The 17570-nt window shown below is 45.6% G+C and overlaps 1 protein-coding gene across 3 annotated transcripts in view; it reads right to left on the bottom strand.

The window, feature by feature from the left end:
* Positions 1-11656, bottom strand: part of LOC144689556 (plasminogen-like) — a 183648-nt gene extending 171992 nt beyond the window's left edge. For all 3 annotated transcript variants that reach the window (XM_078556731.1, XM_078556733.1, XM_078556732.1), the window contains exons 1-4: positions 11520-11656; positions 11293-11428; positions 9064-9170; positions 1426-1540 (exon numbers count right to left, since the gene is read on the bottom strand). In XM_078556731.1, coding sequence (XP_078412857.1) covers positions 1426-1540; positions 9064-9170; positions 11293-11428; positions 11520-11565 — 404 coding nt within the window. In that variant the 5' untranslated portion in view covers positions 11566-11656. The remainder of the gene's footprint in view (positions 1-1425; positions 1541-9063; positions 9171-11292; positions 11429-11519) is intronic.
* Between the last annotated feature and the right edge of the window lie 5914 nt (positions 11657-17570).

Genomic DNA, 17570 nt, shown 5'->3' with positions numbered 1-17570 from the left:
AAACCCCTCCATCACCCTTCGAATAGTGCAGGTTAACGTTATCATCCCCTTTCTTCCCGAGGAGCCCACCCAAGTAACTGTTGAGATGCCCCCTCATCCTGTCGACCCCCCAGAGTCAGCGTCTATTCCTGTCTGCCCTCCAGCAACCCTTAGCGCCCCTTCATCCGCCATCGCAGGAGCCTCACCTTCCCACCCTACAGGATCCCGCTGCCCCTTTTAACACTTACCATCCCTTCATATCATCAATTCCCCAGTTTGCGCCCCGCCCCTCGGACTCAGCAGTGGACAGCATAGACCCCTCCCTCTGAGCCTCTTCATCCCGCCCCCCACCCCCCTGTTCACACCGGTTCACCTCCCCCATCTTCCCCGCCCCCCACCCCCCACTGCCCGTTCACACCTGCACACCCTAACCCCGATGCCCATCCCTCCATCAGGGCCCTTCCCACACTCCCATTCCATAAACCAGCTCACCCATCCCGGACCCCCACTGCTTTTCATTCTTTCCCCCAATTACAACACCCAACGTTCCCCGCCCCACCTCTTCTTCCCTCTCCTCTCATCTTCTTGCCCCCACAACAGGAAGACCATCGCCACCCCACACAACCTCTTGTTGCCGCTCACCTGTTAGTAGGGTCGACCCGGCCGGTGCGAGTGCCACTGGCGAGTCTAATCGAGGCGCCGCGTGGTACTCAGGAAACCACCAGCTTCAGCGTTCACCATCTTTTCCAGCGTCCGCGGGCTCTTCCTTGGCTTCCATCCATATGAGTCTCAACAAGTGTCGGTCTGGACATGTTCCAGACCAGCGCCATTTCACACCGAGGGGGTGGGGGGGTGGAATTCCAGTCGGGGGCTAAGTTGAATCCCGTCAAGGGGGATGTAGAGGGGCTTCCCAATGCGCACGCGCCTTTATCCCGCCACGACGGTTGGGACCGCAAGTTCCCGCCATTGGGAAACCGATTTTCATATCCCCCCACGAGGCTTGTCTGCTCCCACAAGTGGCAGGGTAAGATTCCGCCATGTGTGTCTTGATTTATCATAATTAATATAATAATAATTAATGTTCGGGGTGTCATTACTACATCTTTATCAAGAAACAATCTGCAGTTGAATGGAGGCAAGTTCTACGTCCTAACGAAGTGTTTTCATTTGACCATCTTAAGTTTTTTTAACATAATCTATTGACTGTGGCTTGTTAGTATATTGGCCTGATTTAAATACTTTTGTGGCAGTTTACACATTGTGAAAATGTAGATTAAGTATTGCAAAAAACCCTGGTAACCAACAATCTACAGGACAAGCACCTAATACACATAGCAGAAAAATCTGACAATCTGGTTCAAGCTATATTTATCATTCATTTGTGTTGTTTTTACTTTTATCCTGCAAGAAGTTAGATATTTTTAACAAAGAATATTAAAGACTAACTTAGGTTTGTGTGGGGTGTTGCTGGCCCATCTTTGACAGGTTCTTCCAGAAGCTGTTTTTGTTGCTGTTCCTCTGTAGCTGACACCATTGCCTGACTTGCATTGGAGAAGGAAAGCTATGCAAGCAGAAAATAAAGGTATTGGTGAATTTTGCAGCTGTTAAATAATGTTATACATTGGAAATAAAGCAGCAACAATGACCTGGAACAATTCTATTTTTTCCACTATCCTTTGTTTCCTCTCCCTTCAGTGTTACTACCTCCATTCATGGAGCTACATAGCTCATATCTGACTAAAAGGACCTCGTCCAAGTGTTAACCTAGGTTTTGCTTTGATTGCTGGATTCCCCTAAATGCAGGACATTATCGATTGCACCCATGTGAACATTAAGGCACTCAGCATCCACCCAATCACATTCATCAAAGGAAAAGTATTCTACTCCCTCAATGTTCAACTGGTCTGCAACCCCAGGAGCTTCCTTGATGTTTGCACTTGCCTTCCTGGAACCTCCCATGATTCCTTCATCCTCAGCCGGTCCAGGGTGCTTCAGATCTTCACACCAACCCCCAAAGTGTTTGGATGGATAAAAAGGGACAAGGGATAGCCCTTGAGGACTTGACTACTCACCCCTCTGTGGAAGTACAGAGGCAATATAGCTAATTCCATTTATTCATTAGAAGAACCATTGAGCAGGCTATTGAGATTCTGAAGATACGATTCTGATACATGCACCAGTTGGGCAGCATCCTCCAATACCCTTCTGCAAGAGTCGCAGTCATTCTGGTGATCTACTGCCCTCTCCATAACATGGCCCTCCAGAAAAGTGTGGACCTTGAGAGCGGTGAGGTCCTAAAAGGGGACAGCTTATCAGGGGAGGAGAAGGTTGAGGTAAGAGAGGAGGTGGTGGGGGGACATGACGCTGAACAGAGGGTGCACCTGATGCACGACGAGGTGGCTTTCTCCTGCTACTCTCCAGGAAGAGGATCTCCATCCTCTCTTTCATAACCTGAACCATTAGCTCCTTGATGAAGTAAGGTGCAGCCCTGCCCTGGGTGCAGGCTGCCTGCTCCTCTGTGACATCTCACTTCCCTCTGGTAATGTGGAAAGCTTTGGCAAAAAAACTGCAGATCTCTCCTTTAGGACAGCCAGCAGCCTCAGTGATGGCTGCTGTGGGGTGTCCAAATGCATCCCACATTTCATCTGACCCACTCTGTTCCCACCCCCACCGGCTCTAATTGGACAGGAAGCCTGTCTCCATACCAATTAAGGGCTTCCACATGTGAAAATCTTAACCTGAATCGGTTTCCCATTGCAGGCAGGTTTCTGACTCAAAAACAGACCTGGCACCTGCCTCCCACCTCTTTGGTGAAAATTCAGCCCAACATATCATCCCAAATTCCTGGGGTAGAGCAGTGCCATGACTGACACCATGGAATGAAGAGAAATTTAAGTAAGACCTTAAAGGTTTCTCAACTCTGGTGAGTGGGGATCTGCAAGACAGGGAGGAAACAAATGTCTTCCATGATACCTCACTCTAGGTGTCTCCATCCTAACCCTTCCTAATCTTCATCATTCTGTGCCTCTTCAAAACACAGAAATAATGAGATTCCTGTTTGGAAGACCAAATCCCCAGTCTCTACTTTCTGTTGACTTTATTATTGCAGAAGAAATGTTGACATAGCACCAAAAAGCTAAAATCCATACAGAAGCACAATAAGGTAAACCTTCAGTTCCTACAGACAAAATTAACTCCTCAATGTATTGAGACGGTAACAGTTTTAATTAGGGTCAGGCTTGGAATGCTAACCAGTGCTGACCTGATCCCATTTAGACATGACAGGGCAGGCGGGTGGACATCAAAGGGCAGTGGCATATTTTTTTAGTTGCTAACTCAGTTTTTTTTTAAGCGATGGATGTAAATGGAAAAAGCTGTTCTCTGACAGCTTTATTACACTGTTAAAGTTTCCAGGCCAATGTCAACATTTCAATGATTATGTGTGTAAAATCAAGAAAACCTTACAGACATTTGAACTAGTCTTGAGTACTGTATTGAGAATTCTGACAGAACCACAATTACTGCTGCATAATGAATAGAAGAGAGAATCCAACCATGAGTCTTGGTGTCCTGTTCCATGAAAATAAAGCGTTTCAAATGCGTGGTGCTGACTAAACAATTTGTTAATTTTTACATTTCAGTTTCATCTTTGTTTAACCTTTCTTATCTTTCCGGCACTGCATGCAAATAGTCAACTTGTGGTCAAATAACAATTTTCCCCTGGTTAAAAATTTATAATCAATTGTACATTTGTGAGTAGTGGGAGGGGGCTGGGGAGAAAGGAGGGAGGAATAGGTGGGGGATGAAGAGTGCCCTCTGTATGGACTGTTTAATTTCTTTATAGGTTATTATTCCTACATGGAGCCTCGCAGAGAAATCCTCTGGATGATAACTCACAAAAAATGCTAAGACGTGTAACGGGGCTAAGACCTCACACTATATTTTTTATGAAATATATATACATATCTCATCAAGGCTAACTTCTCAAATTAAAAAAAAACTGAACGAAGACTTTAAAATGACTGAAGCCATGTCTGAGTGTGCCTTTCAAACAAAAGGAATTTTCTGGTAGTATCAGAGAAATGGACACCTTGTCATCTCTGGGGAGACACTAATGAGTCTGTGGGCGGCAGAGACCAAATTCAAAGGGAATTATACAAAGGCCATCTACATTTCATAAGCCAGGCCTGTCCACCAGAGCGGAGTAGTCTGCTAGTACAAAGGACTCTGCAACCTCCTCTCAAATTTTTAATGGTTGGAACATTAACAATCTCACGAACCCAGGCAAAAAAAATACATCCTTTGGTCAAAGCCCAATGTGGGGTCATGTGACATGACCCCCTAGCTGGGGGAACCAGTTATACTGTCTTGCTGTACTGCAAATCAGTCTGCCATCTTACATCTACCAAACAGCAGCACAAAAAAAGAGCTCTGTCCAGGTTTAAATGCCTGGCCCCATCTACACCATTTCTACTGGAACTTCAGAACTTCAGTACCATCATTTACAAGACTAATTCATCCCTGCATGCCCATCTCATTGTGGAAGTCATCTCAACTGGAAAAGTGAATTATCCAGCATCAGTCTTCAACCTGCCAACCTCTGTGAAGGAGTACACCATTGGACTTTGATTCTGGACTCAAGTAAACAATAATTCTTTATTCTGTAGTCTTTGCCCTGTAAACATTTTTTTCTTTATTCCCCTCCTTTATTGTATGAGTGAAAAGGAGGCAACATTGCTACCCTCCTATGTTTGAGTGTGTGCAAATAAACTAACACCCTGAGTTTACCATATCTCCAATTTGCTATTAATAGAGATTGGATCGCACCAAAACTAAGGGGTTGGAAAATATGCCACCGGTTATAAAGGGGGAAATCAAAATCAAAAACACCGTTCTGTTTAAGGATGGGTGGTGAGAGGAGAAATCAAGGCTGGTTTAACTTAACAGAAATTGGGAGCACAAATCCGGAATAACCCATTTGAATATGACCAGAGTCTAAGTTAAGAGACAAGTCAAATCTGATATAAAAGAGCCAATTGGAATCTAAGAGGAAAGCTCTATTGCTGAATAAATTTGATATGACAGTAACTTAACACAGCAAATTCCTTTTCCCGAACACCAAAGAAATGGCAATGTTTGGTGCCCAAATGTTTGTCCAACATGGAGATTTGAATGGTGAAACTTTGGTGGCCCTTAGCACAGAACAAATGAAAGTTGTAGCCATGGAGATACAGTTAAAATTGCCCAATAAAGTGAAGAGAAGTGAACTGATCCAGCTGTTGGTAGAACTTGTGGATCTCACTTTACTGGTAGAGCAGTTAGATGCAGAGCACAACCATGACTCCACATCCTCTCCCCTGGCCAATTTCGAGCTGGAAAAGCTCAAATTGCAGCTAGAATTTCAGGAAGGGGGAAGCAAAAGGGATAGGGAAAAAGAGAGAGAAAGCAAGGGAACAGGAGAGAGAAAGGGAGAGAGAAGAATTCCAGCTCTGAAAATTGGAAATAGAGCTATGAGCTCAAAGGGATTGAGAGACCCAACAATTGGAAGTTCCGAGGGAGAATCTCTCTGTAACCATTAGCACCCCCTATCTCCTAACCCGGAATCACTCTATAAGGCCCTCAAGTATGCTAAATTCATCCCAAATTTGAAGCAAGTAATATGGAGTCATTTTTTTCCACTTTGAGAAAATAGCAGGACAACTAAAATGGCATCAGAGATCTGGACACTTTTAATTCAGCTGTTAGGGAGAGCCCAAGAGGTCTACTCCATGCTGCCTCCTGATGTGTCCCTGAATTATGAGCAGACCAAGGCTGCCATCCTAAGTGCCTACGAGTTCGTCCCTGAGGCATATCACCAGCAATTCTGGAACGCTCGTGAGAAACCTACACAAACCAACATCGAGTTTGAACGGCTGATGAGTAAGATCCCTAAGGATCCCACACACCTATGAGGCGTTGTGTGAGTTGGTATTGCTGGAGGAATTCAAAAATTGCTTACCCTCCAACCTGCGCATGCACTTAAGAGGAACAGAGAATCCTCACAGCCAGGGATACAGTCATCACAGCAGACAATTATGATCTCACCCATAGGCCTGGAAAATCAGGTAGACCCTTTCCAAACCATTCCCATGAGCATTGGAAAGATAAGCAGGGCGATATAGATTGGAAAGGTAACCCCCCGCCCCCCGATCCAGAAACAAAAACACAAAAAAGTGTGTGAGAAGCCCTCCAGCAGCCGAAAAGGAGAATCCCCAGAGACCAGTGTGTTCCCTTTGTAATAAAATAGGCCATTCCAAGTCTGAATGCTGGAGATTGTGAGGGAAGCCGGTCAGTCTAATGGGCCTCCATATGAGGAGTCCCCTGAAGGATGCCCCAATGGGTGGTGCAGCAGAGCAAGTAGAGACTCTCGCTACAGAAACTTACCCTTTGGTGGGCATGGCACCGTGCGTGTCTGAGCCGGACAAACTCCCAGAGAGCCTCCGGAGTTTTGTTTTTTCAGGAACAGTATCTCCCTAACCATCCCAAAAATGTGAGCAAGTCCATTGTACTGCTCCTGGATACAGGGGCCATTCAATCCTTAATGTTGGAGGGAAACTTGAACCTACCCCCCCCCCCCCCCAACAACGAGGCCTCCCTGAAAACCAAAGCACTGATCAATGGAGTGGGAGGAGGATCTGTGTTGCACCCCTCCAGAAGGTCTACTGAGAGTGTGACCTTGTTTCAGGCCCTGTTACAGTAAGAATTGTCTCTGAACCTGTAGCAGGAATCGGTTTCCTCCTTGGGAATGATTTGGCTGGCAGAAAAGCAAGTTGTTAGCCAGTGAAAGAAAAGAAGCTAATGCCAACCAGCAGAAACCTGGTAGAGCAGAAAGGTGGAGAAGGCTCCAAGGCCCAAAAAAGTGAATTAGCACCCATAAGCCTTGAGTGCGGGCTGCTCAAATGTAGCAAAGCTGAAGCCAGGCCAGTAAAATTAAAAGAGGTCATGAAAGACCACCAGAATCTGAAATAGATGCACAGCATATCCCAGAATTAAATAGGGACAAGTCCCAGAGCAGGGAAAGAGATAGTGAGATGCCCACATAATTGAAGGCCCTGAAGGAAGGTAGGATGTTAAACCAGGAAAGGAAAAGGTTAAGTACGTGCCTGAAGCATGACTAGCAGAAACCTCCTTTCCAATATTAAATAGGGACAAAGGGAGTTCCCAAACTTCTGATCAGATAGGGAGTGAGACGCCTTCCCAGTCAAAAAGCCACAGGGAGTGTAGTCGGAGCTGCACCCCCACTTGAAGATAGTGGTGTTCCGGGGGACATGGAACAAGTCGGGAGAGCACCACTCCAAAGCCAAAGGCCCCAGCTGGGAAGCTATTGATTGGTCTGCTTTCTGGCAAAATTACATGGAGGTCAGGAAAGTTCCCAAATTGGCCCAGAAAGCGAGGGTGGCAGTTGAAAAGCCAGCAGGAGGTACATCAAGAGCTGACCATTCACCAGAGGGCAGTAGTGTCCCAAACAAACCCACCAACCAACTGACCAGCAGCGGAATCTCAACCAGATTGGTCCCCATATTCGCCCACCTTAATGCAGAATCACAAGGCGACCTGATTGGGTTGCCCCCTGCAGTCAAAATACTCCATAACAACCCACCAGGCTACAGCACTGTATCCCCACCTGATATAGATGCAGGAGAGGCCCCCATCTAGAAGGCCATCTTCCTATCATCCGGTCACAGAAAAGCTGGCACAAGTTCAGAAGCCCACTACTGGCCAAGTCCTAAATGACATAGCTCCTAGACTGGGTCTGCAACAGGTGGTGAGGGAACCAACAAGAGGGAATAACATACTTGACCTCATCCTGCCTCAGATGCATCTGTCCATGACAGTATCAGTAGGAGATACTGAGGAGTGACACCGCACTGTCATGAAGTCCTGCCTCCACATTGAGGATACCCTCCATTGTGTTGTGTGGCACAACCACTGTGCTAAATGGGATAGATTTCAAACAGATTTAGCAACTCAAGACTGGGCATCCATGAGGCACTGTGGGCCAGCAGCAGCAGAATTGTACTCGAACACAACCAGTAACCTCATGGCCTGGCGTGTCCCCCACTCTACCATTACCAATGAAGAGTGCAGGAGGGCATGCCAGGAGCAACACCAGGCATACCTAAAAATGAGGTGTCAACCTGGTGAAGCTATAACACGGGACTACTTGCGTGCCAAACAGCATAAGCAGCAAGCAATGAACAGGGCTAAGCGATCCCACAACCAACGGATCAGATCTAAGCTCTGCAGTCCTGCCACATCTTATGGACAATTAAACAACTCACTGGAGGAGGAGGCTCCACAACTATACCCGGACAAAGAGCCCAGCACATCAGTGCAAAAAATAGGGCTGAAGCATTTGCTACAATCTTCAGCCAGAGGTGCCGAGTGGATGATCCATCTCTGCCTCCTCTGGAGGTCCCCAGCATCACAGATGCCATTAATACAGGTTGTATTTTCAAGAAATTTGCAGCAGGATAGTCTTGTCATTATCACATTGTTGTTTGTGGGAGCTTGCTGTGCTCAGATTGGCTGCCATTTCCCAAGTTATTACAGCGACTATACTCAAAATGTTCGCTGTAAAGCACTTTGGGACATCTTGTTGTAATGTGGGGAAACATGGCAGCCAATTTGCACACAGCAAGTGCACTGGGATCTTTTACATCCACCTGAGAGGATAGACAGGGCTTTGTTTTAATGTCTCATCTGTAAGACAGCACCACCATCATTGCTTCAGTAAAGCACTAGAGTGCCAGCCTATGTTGTGTGCTTAAGATTCTGAAGTGAGACTTGAACCTATGACCTTCCAACTCAAGAGTTCAAATCAGAGTTTCATCACTGAACCATAGCTAACATTGAGCTGTGGATGTGTTTCCACCTTGAAGTGATTCAAACTACTGCAGTGCCCATTTATCGACGTGCACAGAGCACTACTGTTCACAATCTTTTTTTGAAATGTTTGCATTTCTATTGGATATAACATCCAACAAAATTGTCTGGATCATTGTCCCTATCCTTTAGTGGAAACTAATTTAAACCTTCAATTACCTTGTTTCTCATAAAGAGCGACATTTGTTCTTCTCATCACCAATTGCGTGTGACTATTATCGGCTGTAGTGAAGCACTCGTGATTCTTTTGAGTGAAGAGGAAAGCTCTGAAAAATAAAATGCACAACGAAGAATATTATTAGATAAAGTAAAACAGGAGTAATTTTCACTTTGATCAATATTGTAAAAGGGACAATATTGGATCAGCGCCCATTATACATCTCTTCTGATTTTCAGTTCAAAATGAAGAGAAATGTATAATGGGCGATTGGTCCGATAACGGCCTCAATCAATGCCGCTCCCAAGGATATAGATTAGGCTGAACTAATCTATGCCAATATCATTAACCAGGTAAAGTTGCTTTATTAAGTTTCCTTCATTAACACTGTTTTGTAGCCAAAATCAAAAATGCATGTTAAATCATTTCTACACAAAATGAGCACTTGTTAGTTCAGAGTACTGATTTCCACAAGATACGTTCAAAGACTAGATCTTCACAATCGCTTAGCATCTATTTGACAATGCATTTCCACTGTTTTAAAGTTAGTGTTAACTGGTTTGAAATGAATAGTTCAGTGGCTCCATTAAAGGACAAGGTAATGTTACACAGTTGTGGTAAGTGTTAGTCAACTTATATTGGCACGTCATTTTATCCTTTGATGCTCAGCTTTCGACCACACCACATTTCCGTGTGCTTTCTGCTGTGCTGTGCTTCTCTAACTTTGGCAGAAAACCCATTTTCATGTGATGCAGTAACAGCAACTGAAAGTCCCATGGATTTTAGGGTAATTTTGTCTTTTGTTCCGTGATAAAAATCTCTGAAAATTGGAACCAAAATAACTAAACTTTCCGATCAGCTTTTGTTTGAAGACTGCAAACACAATTAACCTATAGGCCAGGATTTCCCGGTCAGTGAGCAGGGTGGGGGGTGGGGGGGGGGGTTGCGGGGTCTGCTTGCTGACGTGGGATGACGTCGAGCGAAACTCCCGATGTCACCCCGACTCATTTCAATTTTCAGGTCGGCGGGGCTCAGCAGAATCAGCTGTGCGTCCACCGACCTGTCAATGGCCAATTGAGGCCATTGACAAAGTAGTTAAAGTAATTAATGGAACTGCCCGCCCAACCTTAAGAAGAAGCATGAAACCTCATCCACGGGTGGGATGAGGTGTCATGTAGGTTTTAAAATTTTTAATAAAATTTAATAAAAGCGATGGACCGTGTCACATGGGGGGACATGTCAGGGACATTTATTTCTTCTGTTTTTTAAATTTTGTCAGACAGGAGCCGATCTCCCCTGAGGCAGCACTTAGCCTCAGGGAGATGAGTGTGCTCTTTCGCGCACATGTGTGAAACAGCGCACTCTCAGCTCAGGGAATCCACCCCCCCCCCCCCCCCCCCCCCGGCCCACACAGGGAGCATATAGTGCACATAATTGGCCCACCCACATAAAATGGCAGCACGCCCCCAATTGGGGGCACCGATCGGAGGCAGGCCTCCACGCGCCCGCTCCTAAACTTTCCCCCCAACTGGGGTGGGGGGGGGACATTCTGCCCATAGAAGTTACCGGATGAAAACAGGTCATTGAGCAAAGGGCCTGAGTAACATTTACTCACCTGTTCCAAAGACCAATCTAAATTCCATGTGTTGTAGAACTTTTAAATCTGAGTTATCATTAGTCAAAAACTGCAAGTGTGGGAAATGCCCAGTGGACTAGTCTGCATTGTCTTAGTTCTGGCAGGGGATTTAGAATCTAATCATGAACCTGTCTTCTCCCTTAAAGAAATTATTGTATTTGTGTTGTGTCTTTCATGACATCAGACATACCAAAGTGCTTTACAGCCAATGATGTATTTTTTAAGTGTAGGTGCAGTTGCATACAACTAGCTCCTGCAAACAGCAATAAATGGCCAGATAATCCATTTTAGTGGTGTTCTTCAAGGGAATTTGCCAGGACAGTTGGGAAGAACTCTCTTGCTCCACTTCAAAATTAGTGGCAAGGAATCCTTTATCCACCCGAGAGGGATGACGGGGCCTTAGTTTAATATCTCATCAGAAAGACAACACGTCTGACAGTATAGCACTCCCTAAGTACTGCACTGGAGTTTCTGCCTAGATTTTGTGCTTAGCCCTGGAGTGAACCCAGAACAATCTGAGTCACAGCTAATATCGTTGCTATGCTATGTATTTCCAGCATTTTCTACTTTTTATTCAATAAAGTGAAAAATTTACCTGCAAAGAAATTGGGTTTCTAAGTTACATTTTGCTGCACATTTTTCAACACTGACTCCTGGGTATCTTGATTCGCGTACAGAATAAATCCAGGCTCCTTCTGTTTTTACATAACCATCTGGTATATCGTTTCTTACTGTACAAAAAATAGACATTACGTTAGTATGCTTTGTTTATAACAATGTGCTTGACACAAAACCATCAAACCAGTTATTAGTTTCACTTACCGAAACATGGCAAAATCAGAAAAAGGAGCCCTGGGTAAGCAAGCATTTTAGTCCTGGATTAAATCACTTTAGAAGCCCCTGCTTTGCCAATGGGTCTTATTTACTGATTGAGGACTTTGCATTACCAAACAAAGAAGCCTGGGCAGAAAGCGCAACTTTGCATTCGGAGATAGTAAATCATTCTCCAAAGAAAGATGACACACGCTTGCTAACATTAACCGAGAGATTCAGAAATCTTTCAGCATTTTTTAAGAGAAAATGTCAATGTTTTAGCATGATTGTTTAGTCACTTTCATTTGACTTTTATTAACCCAACAACACCTGCAGCTTTTTCACACTTTCTAGAAGCAAATACAGACAATTGGTCATAATTTTTTTTATAATTCATTCAAGGGATGTGGGCTTCGCTGGCTAGGCGAGCATTTATTGCCCATCCCTAATTGCCCTTGAAAAGGTGATAGTGAGCTGCCTTCTTGAACCATTGCAGTCCCTGTGCTGTAGGTACACCCATGGTGCTGTTAGGGAGGGAGTTCCAGGATTTTGACCCAGCGACAGGCAAACAGAGATTGGACTGGACCCAAAGTACCACCTTCCTTTCTCAAAGGAAAGAAACAAAATTGGACTCTATGTGCCACTGGTGCTGGTGCTACAGACATTCTAAAGGCCTAAAATGGCATCAGCGTGCTCTTAGCCACTTTCGACAAAGCCCATGCGGCACCCCATTCTGTGAAGTGCACTAGTGCATGGAGTGCTGCCCATGCATCAGAAGAGGTCCTATCATGACAGCACACAGCTGATTTGATGCTAATTTCCCTAACTTGGTCTGCGCATGTTCACTGAATATCAGGGCTAATCACTCGCGACTAAACATGAGTTCAGCAGCATCAAGAATCCACCAGTAGCATTATTTGTAATACAAGCCATCAACTTGTAGGCAAAGAACTTTTGACTTATGGATGCTTAGGCATATGTAATGGAAGTATTGTGCATTGCATTTGGGGTTTGTTGGTGAGCTGCTGCATACATTCAGGCGAGGCAGCAGGATTTGGTTGTCCAACTCTGCATGAGATATGGGGGCTGTAGTTGCAGCGACTCTGGATCTGCAACACAGCAATGTGCTTGACTCTTAGCTTCCCTCTCAAATTACCTAAAAGCCTCTCAGTTCAAGGGCAATTAGGGATGGGCAACAAATGCTGATCTTGCCAGTGTCACCCACATCCCATCAAAGAATAAAAAATATTAACGCCTTTATCTCACAACACTTCTAACAGAAATGAACTGGTGCATTCCCTTAGTATCTGTTTTACAGGTGCCTTTGCCTGACCTACACAGCAACATAGCTGTTGGAAGGCTGATGACTTTCACTGGGGAGACTGCAGATGGCCTTAGAGGATCCGGTACCAGTTGGGTGACTACAGTCCAAGTTGGCTGAGAGTATACAGCATTGGCACTGGCTGAGTGGCAGTGATGGGAGAATGAATGCTGTCACTCTGAGAGAGGTTTAAGCTCCATGGTGTCACTGTCACTACCACGGGACAGCACCTCACCAATCGTAGTAATCTGTTGGAGGACAGATTGCTGGACTGTAGTGAGAGTTTGCAATCCCCTTTGAACACCAAGATCTGCAACCGTGCAGTGTGAGCCTTCGCTGAATTGTTGGGTGGTTTCTGCCTGTGCTGCAGTGGAAGCTGAGACATCAGCCACCAGATTCTACATCACAGATGGGTTGCAAGTGCTGCCATGGAGTAGACCACCACTTCCACGCTAGAAAGGATGGACTCCAAGCTCTGTGCAATTCCCTGTACCACATTGAAGCCGGTTTCCTCCAGGCTCTTTGAAATTCAAAGACACTCTGCAGCAGGCCAGCCAATGCACCAATCATCACAGTGTGTACGTTAATTAATGTCCTTTAGGGAAGGAAATCTGCTGTCCTTACCTGACCTAGCCTCCATGTGACTCCAGACCCACAGCAATGTGGTTGACTCTTAACTGCCCTCTGAAATGGCCTAGCAAGCCACTCGGTTCTATCAAATCCTTACAAAGTCTATCAGGAATAAAACCGGAATGAACACCACTCAGCGTGGACTTAGGCACCGGAAACGACAACAGCAAACTTAGCCCTGTCAACCCTGCAAAGTCCTCCTTACTAACACCTGGGGGCTTGTGGCAAATTTGGAAGAGCTGTCCCCACAGACTAGCCAAGCAGCAGCCTGACATAGTAATACTCATGGAATCATATCTTACAGATAATGTCCCAGACACCATCATTGCCAGCCCTGGGTATGACCTGTCTCCCCAGCATGACAGACCCAGCAGAGGTGGAGGCACAGTGGTATACAGTAGGGAGGGAAATACCCTGGGTGTCCTCAACATCAAGTCCGGACCCCATGAAGTCTCATGGCATCAGGTCAAACATGGGCAAGGAAGCCTCCTCATTACAACATATCGTTCCCCCCTTCAGTTGATAAATCAGTACTCCTCCATGTTGAACACCACTTGGAGGAAGCACTGAGGGTGGCAAGGTTGCAGAATGTACTCTGGGTGGGGGACTTCATTGTCCATCACCAAGAGTGGCTTGGTAGGACCACTACTGACCGAGCTGGCCAAGTCCTAATGGACATAGCTGCTAGACTGGGTCTGTGTTAGGTAGTGAGGGAACCAACAAGACGGAAAAACATACATGACCTCATCCTCACTAACCTGCCACAGATGCATCTGTCCATGACAGTATTAGTAGGAGTGACCACCGCACAGTCCTCGTGGAGACGAAATCCCATCTTCACACTGAGGATACCCTCCATCGTGTTGTGTGGCACTACCATCGTGCTAAATGGAATAGATTTCAAACAGAGCTAGCAACTCAAGACTGGAAAAGTGGGCACTGTGGGCCATCAGCAGCAGCAGAACTGTACTTGAACACAATGTGTAAATCTCATGGCCTGGTATATCCTCCACTCTACCATTACCACTAAGCCAGGTAATGAACCCTGGTTCAATGAAGAGTGCAGGAGGGCATGCCAGGAGCAACACCAGGCATACCTAAAAATGAGGTGTCGACCTGGTGAAGCTACAACTCAGGACTACTTACATGCCAAACAGCATGAGATAGACAAAGCGAAGCGTTCCCATGACCAATGGATCAGAACTAAGCTCTGCAGTCCTGCCACATCCTGTCATGAATGGTGGTAGATAATTAAACAACTCACTGGAGGAGGTGACTGCACAAATATCCCGATTCTCAATGATGGGAGAGCCCAGCACGTCAGTGCAAAAAATAAGGCTGAAGTATATGCAATAATCTTCAGCCAGAAGTGCTGAGTGGATGATCCATCTCACCTCCTCTGGAGGTCCCCAGCATCACAGATGCCAGTCTTTAGCCAATTCGATTCATTCCACGTGATATCAAGAAACAGCTGAAGATACTGGACACTGAAAAGGTTATAGGCCCTGACAAAATTCCGGCAATAGTACTGAAGACTTGTGCTCCAGAATTTGCCACGCCCCCTAACCAAACTGTTCCAGCACAGCTACAACACTGGCATCTACCCGGCTATGTGGAAAATTGCCCAGGTATGTCCTGCACACAAAAAGCAGGACAAATCCAACCCAGCCAATTACTGCCCCATCAATCTACTCTCCATCATCAGTAAAGTAATGGAGGGGTCATCAACAGTGCTATCAAGTGGCACTTGCTTAGCAATAACCTGCTCACTGACATCCAGTTTGGGTTCCACCAGGGCCACTCAGCTCCTGACCTCATTACAGCTTTGGTTCAAACATGGACAAAAGAGCTGAACTCCTGAGCTGAGGTGAGAGTGACTGCCTTTGACATCAAGGCAGCATTTGATGGAGTGTGGCATCAAGAAGCCCTAGCAAAACTGGAGTCAATGGGAATCAAGGGGAAAACTCTCCACTGGTTGGAGTCATACCTAGCACAAAGGAAGATGGCTGTGGTTGTTGGAGGTCAGTCATCTCAGCTCCAGGACATCACTGCAGGAGTTCCTCAGGGTAGTGTCCTCAGCCAAATCATCTTCAGCTGCTTCATCGATGACCTTCCATCATAAAGTCAGAAGTGTTCGCTAATGGTTGCACAATGTTCAGCACCATTCGTGACTCCTCAGATACTAAAGCAGTCCATTTTCAAATGTAGGAAGACTTTGACAATATCCAGGCTTGGGCTGATAAGAGGCAAGTAACAGTCGAACTACACAAGTGCCAGGCAATGACCATCTCCAACAATAGAGAATCTAACCATCGCACTTTACATTCAAAGGCATTACCATCGCTGAATCCCCCACTATCAACAACCTGAGGGTTACCATTGACTAGAAACTGAACTGGACTAGCCATACAAATACTGTGGCTTCAAGGGCAGGTCAGATGTAGGAATCCTGTGGTGAGTAACTCACCTCATTACTCCCCAAAGCCTGACCACCATCTTCAAGGCACCATTCAGAAATGCGATGGAATCCTCTCCACTTGCCTGGATAAATGCAACTCTAACAACACTCAAGAAGCTTGACACCACCCAGGAGAAAGCAGCCCACTTGATTGTCACCCCATCCACAAACATTCAGCCCCTCCAACCAACGACGCACAGTGGCAGCAGTGTATACCATCTACAAAATTCACTGCAGCAACTCACCAAGCCTCCTTAGACAGCACCTTCCAAACCCATGACCGCTACCACCTATAAGGACAAGGGCAGCAGACATATGGGAACACCAACACCTGGAAGTTCCCCTCCAAGTCACACACCGTTCTGACATGGAAATATATAGCCTTTCCTTCATTGTCACTAGGTCAAAATCCTGGAACTCCCTCCCTAACAGCACTGTGGGTGTACCTACACCACATGGACTGCAGCAATTCAAGAAGGCAGCTCACCACCGCCTTCTCAAGGGCAATTGGAATGAGTAATAAATGCTGGCCTAGCAGCGATGCCCACATCCCATGAATGAATAAAAAAAATTAGTGTTCTCCAATATACTCCATTGAATTCCTCATCTGATTCCCCTGATGCAGAACCTGTCTGCGATCTCACCCTCCAAAGAGTCAGCAGATGAACTGTCCTTTCCCCTAACCTGGGTACGGACTATTTGTGTCTGGTGACCACACCACATACAGACCATGAATCTGTACTAGCCTCTAAAATGCATAGTGCCAATATCTAGGCTGACGGCTGCATGTGTCAAATCAAGTGATGCCACTTCTTATTCAGAGATTTGGTGCACCTTTCTCTTCTTCTTGATGCAGCAGTTCTCCTGTGTCTAAAAGCATAAAATTTGAAAGCGAGCATTGGGGTGGAAGGCAGGGAGGGTATTGTGCCATCTTGTCCTGCTCGAGAGAGGGCAGAATATAAGTGATTGTCTTGAATAGTGTTTGGCTGATATGCCTGCCAATGCTAAATAGCTGCAAGCATGTGGAGACAGTAAGAAGTGGATGACAGGCTAGCATCATTGGGAGGTGAGAGTGAGGTGGAGTATCTGTATGTTAGGTGTGAACCCTGAGTGCTAAGAGGCTGTGACTCAGTTGATGGCACTCTTGCTACTCAGCCTGAAGGTCGTGGGTTCAATTGTCACTCCAATACTTGAGCACAAAAAGTAAGGTTGACACACAAGTGCAGTACTGAGGGAATGCTGCACTGTTGGAAGTGCTATCTTTCAGATAAGATGTTAAACTGAGGCTCTCTCTGCCCTCAAAGCTGGATATACAAGATCCCATGATGTTATTTTGAAGGGATCTGTAATGACCTGGTCAATATTTATTTGTTAATCAACATCATAAAAGCAGATTTTCTTGACATTTTCACATTCTTTTTTGGGGGACTTTCTGTGCACATTGGCTGCCATGTTTCCTATATTATAGCAGTGACTATACTTCAGAAGTACTTCATTGACTGTAAAGAGCTTTGGGAGGTCCTGTGTATATGAAATGTGCTATATAAATTCAAGTCGTTTTTTCTTTTGACTGTTGCTGGGTGAATGATGGGGTTGTGATGCACTGAACAGCATGAGAGGTTGGTGGTGTAGTAGCTCTGAGATGTCATGT

Source organism: Cetorhinus maximus, chromosome 14, assembly GCF_964194155.1.
Source record: "Cetorhinus maximus chromosome 14, sCetMax3.hap1.1, whole genome shotgun sequence".
NCBI classification, from domain to species: Eukaryota; Metazoa; Chordata; class Chondrichthyes; order Lamniformes; family Cetorhinidae; genus Cetorhinus; species Cetorhinus maximus.
This window is presented reverse-complemented; position numbering and strand designations above follow the sequence as displayed.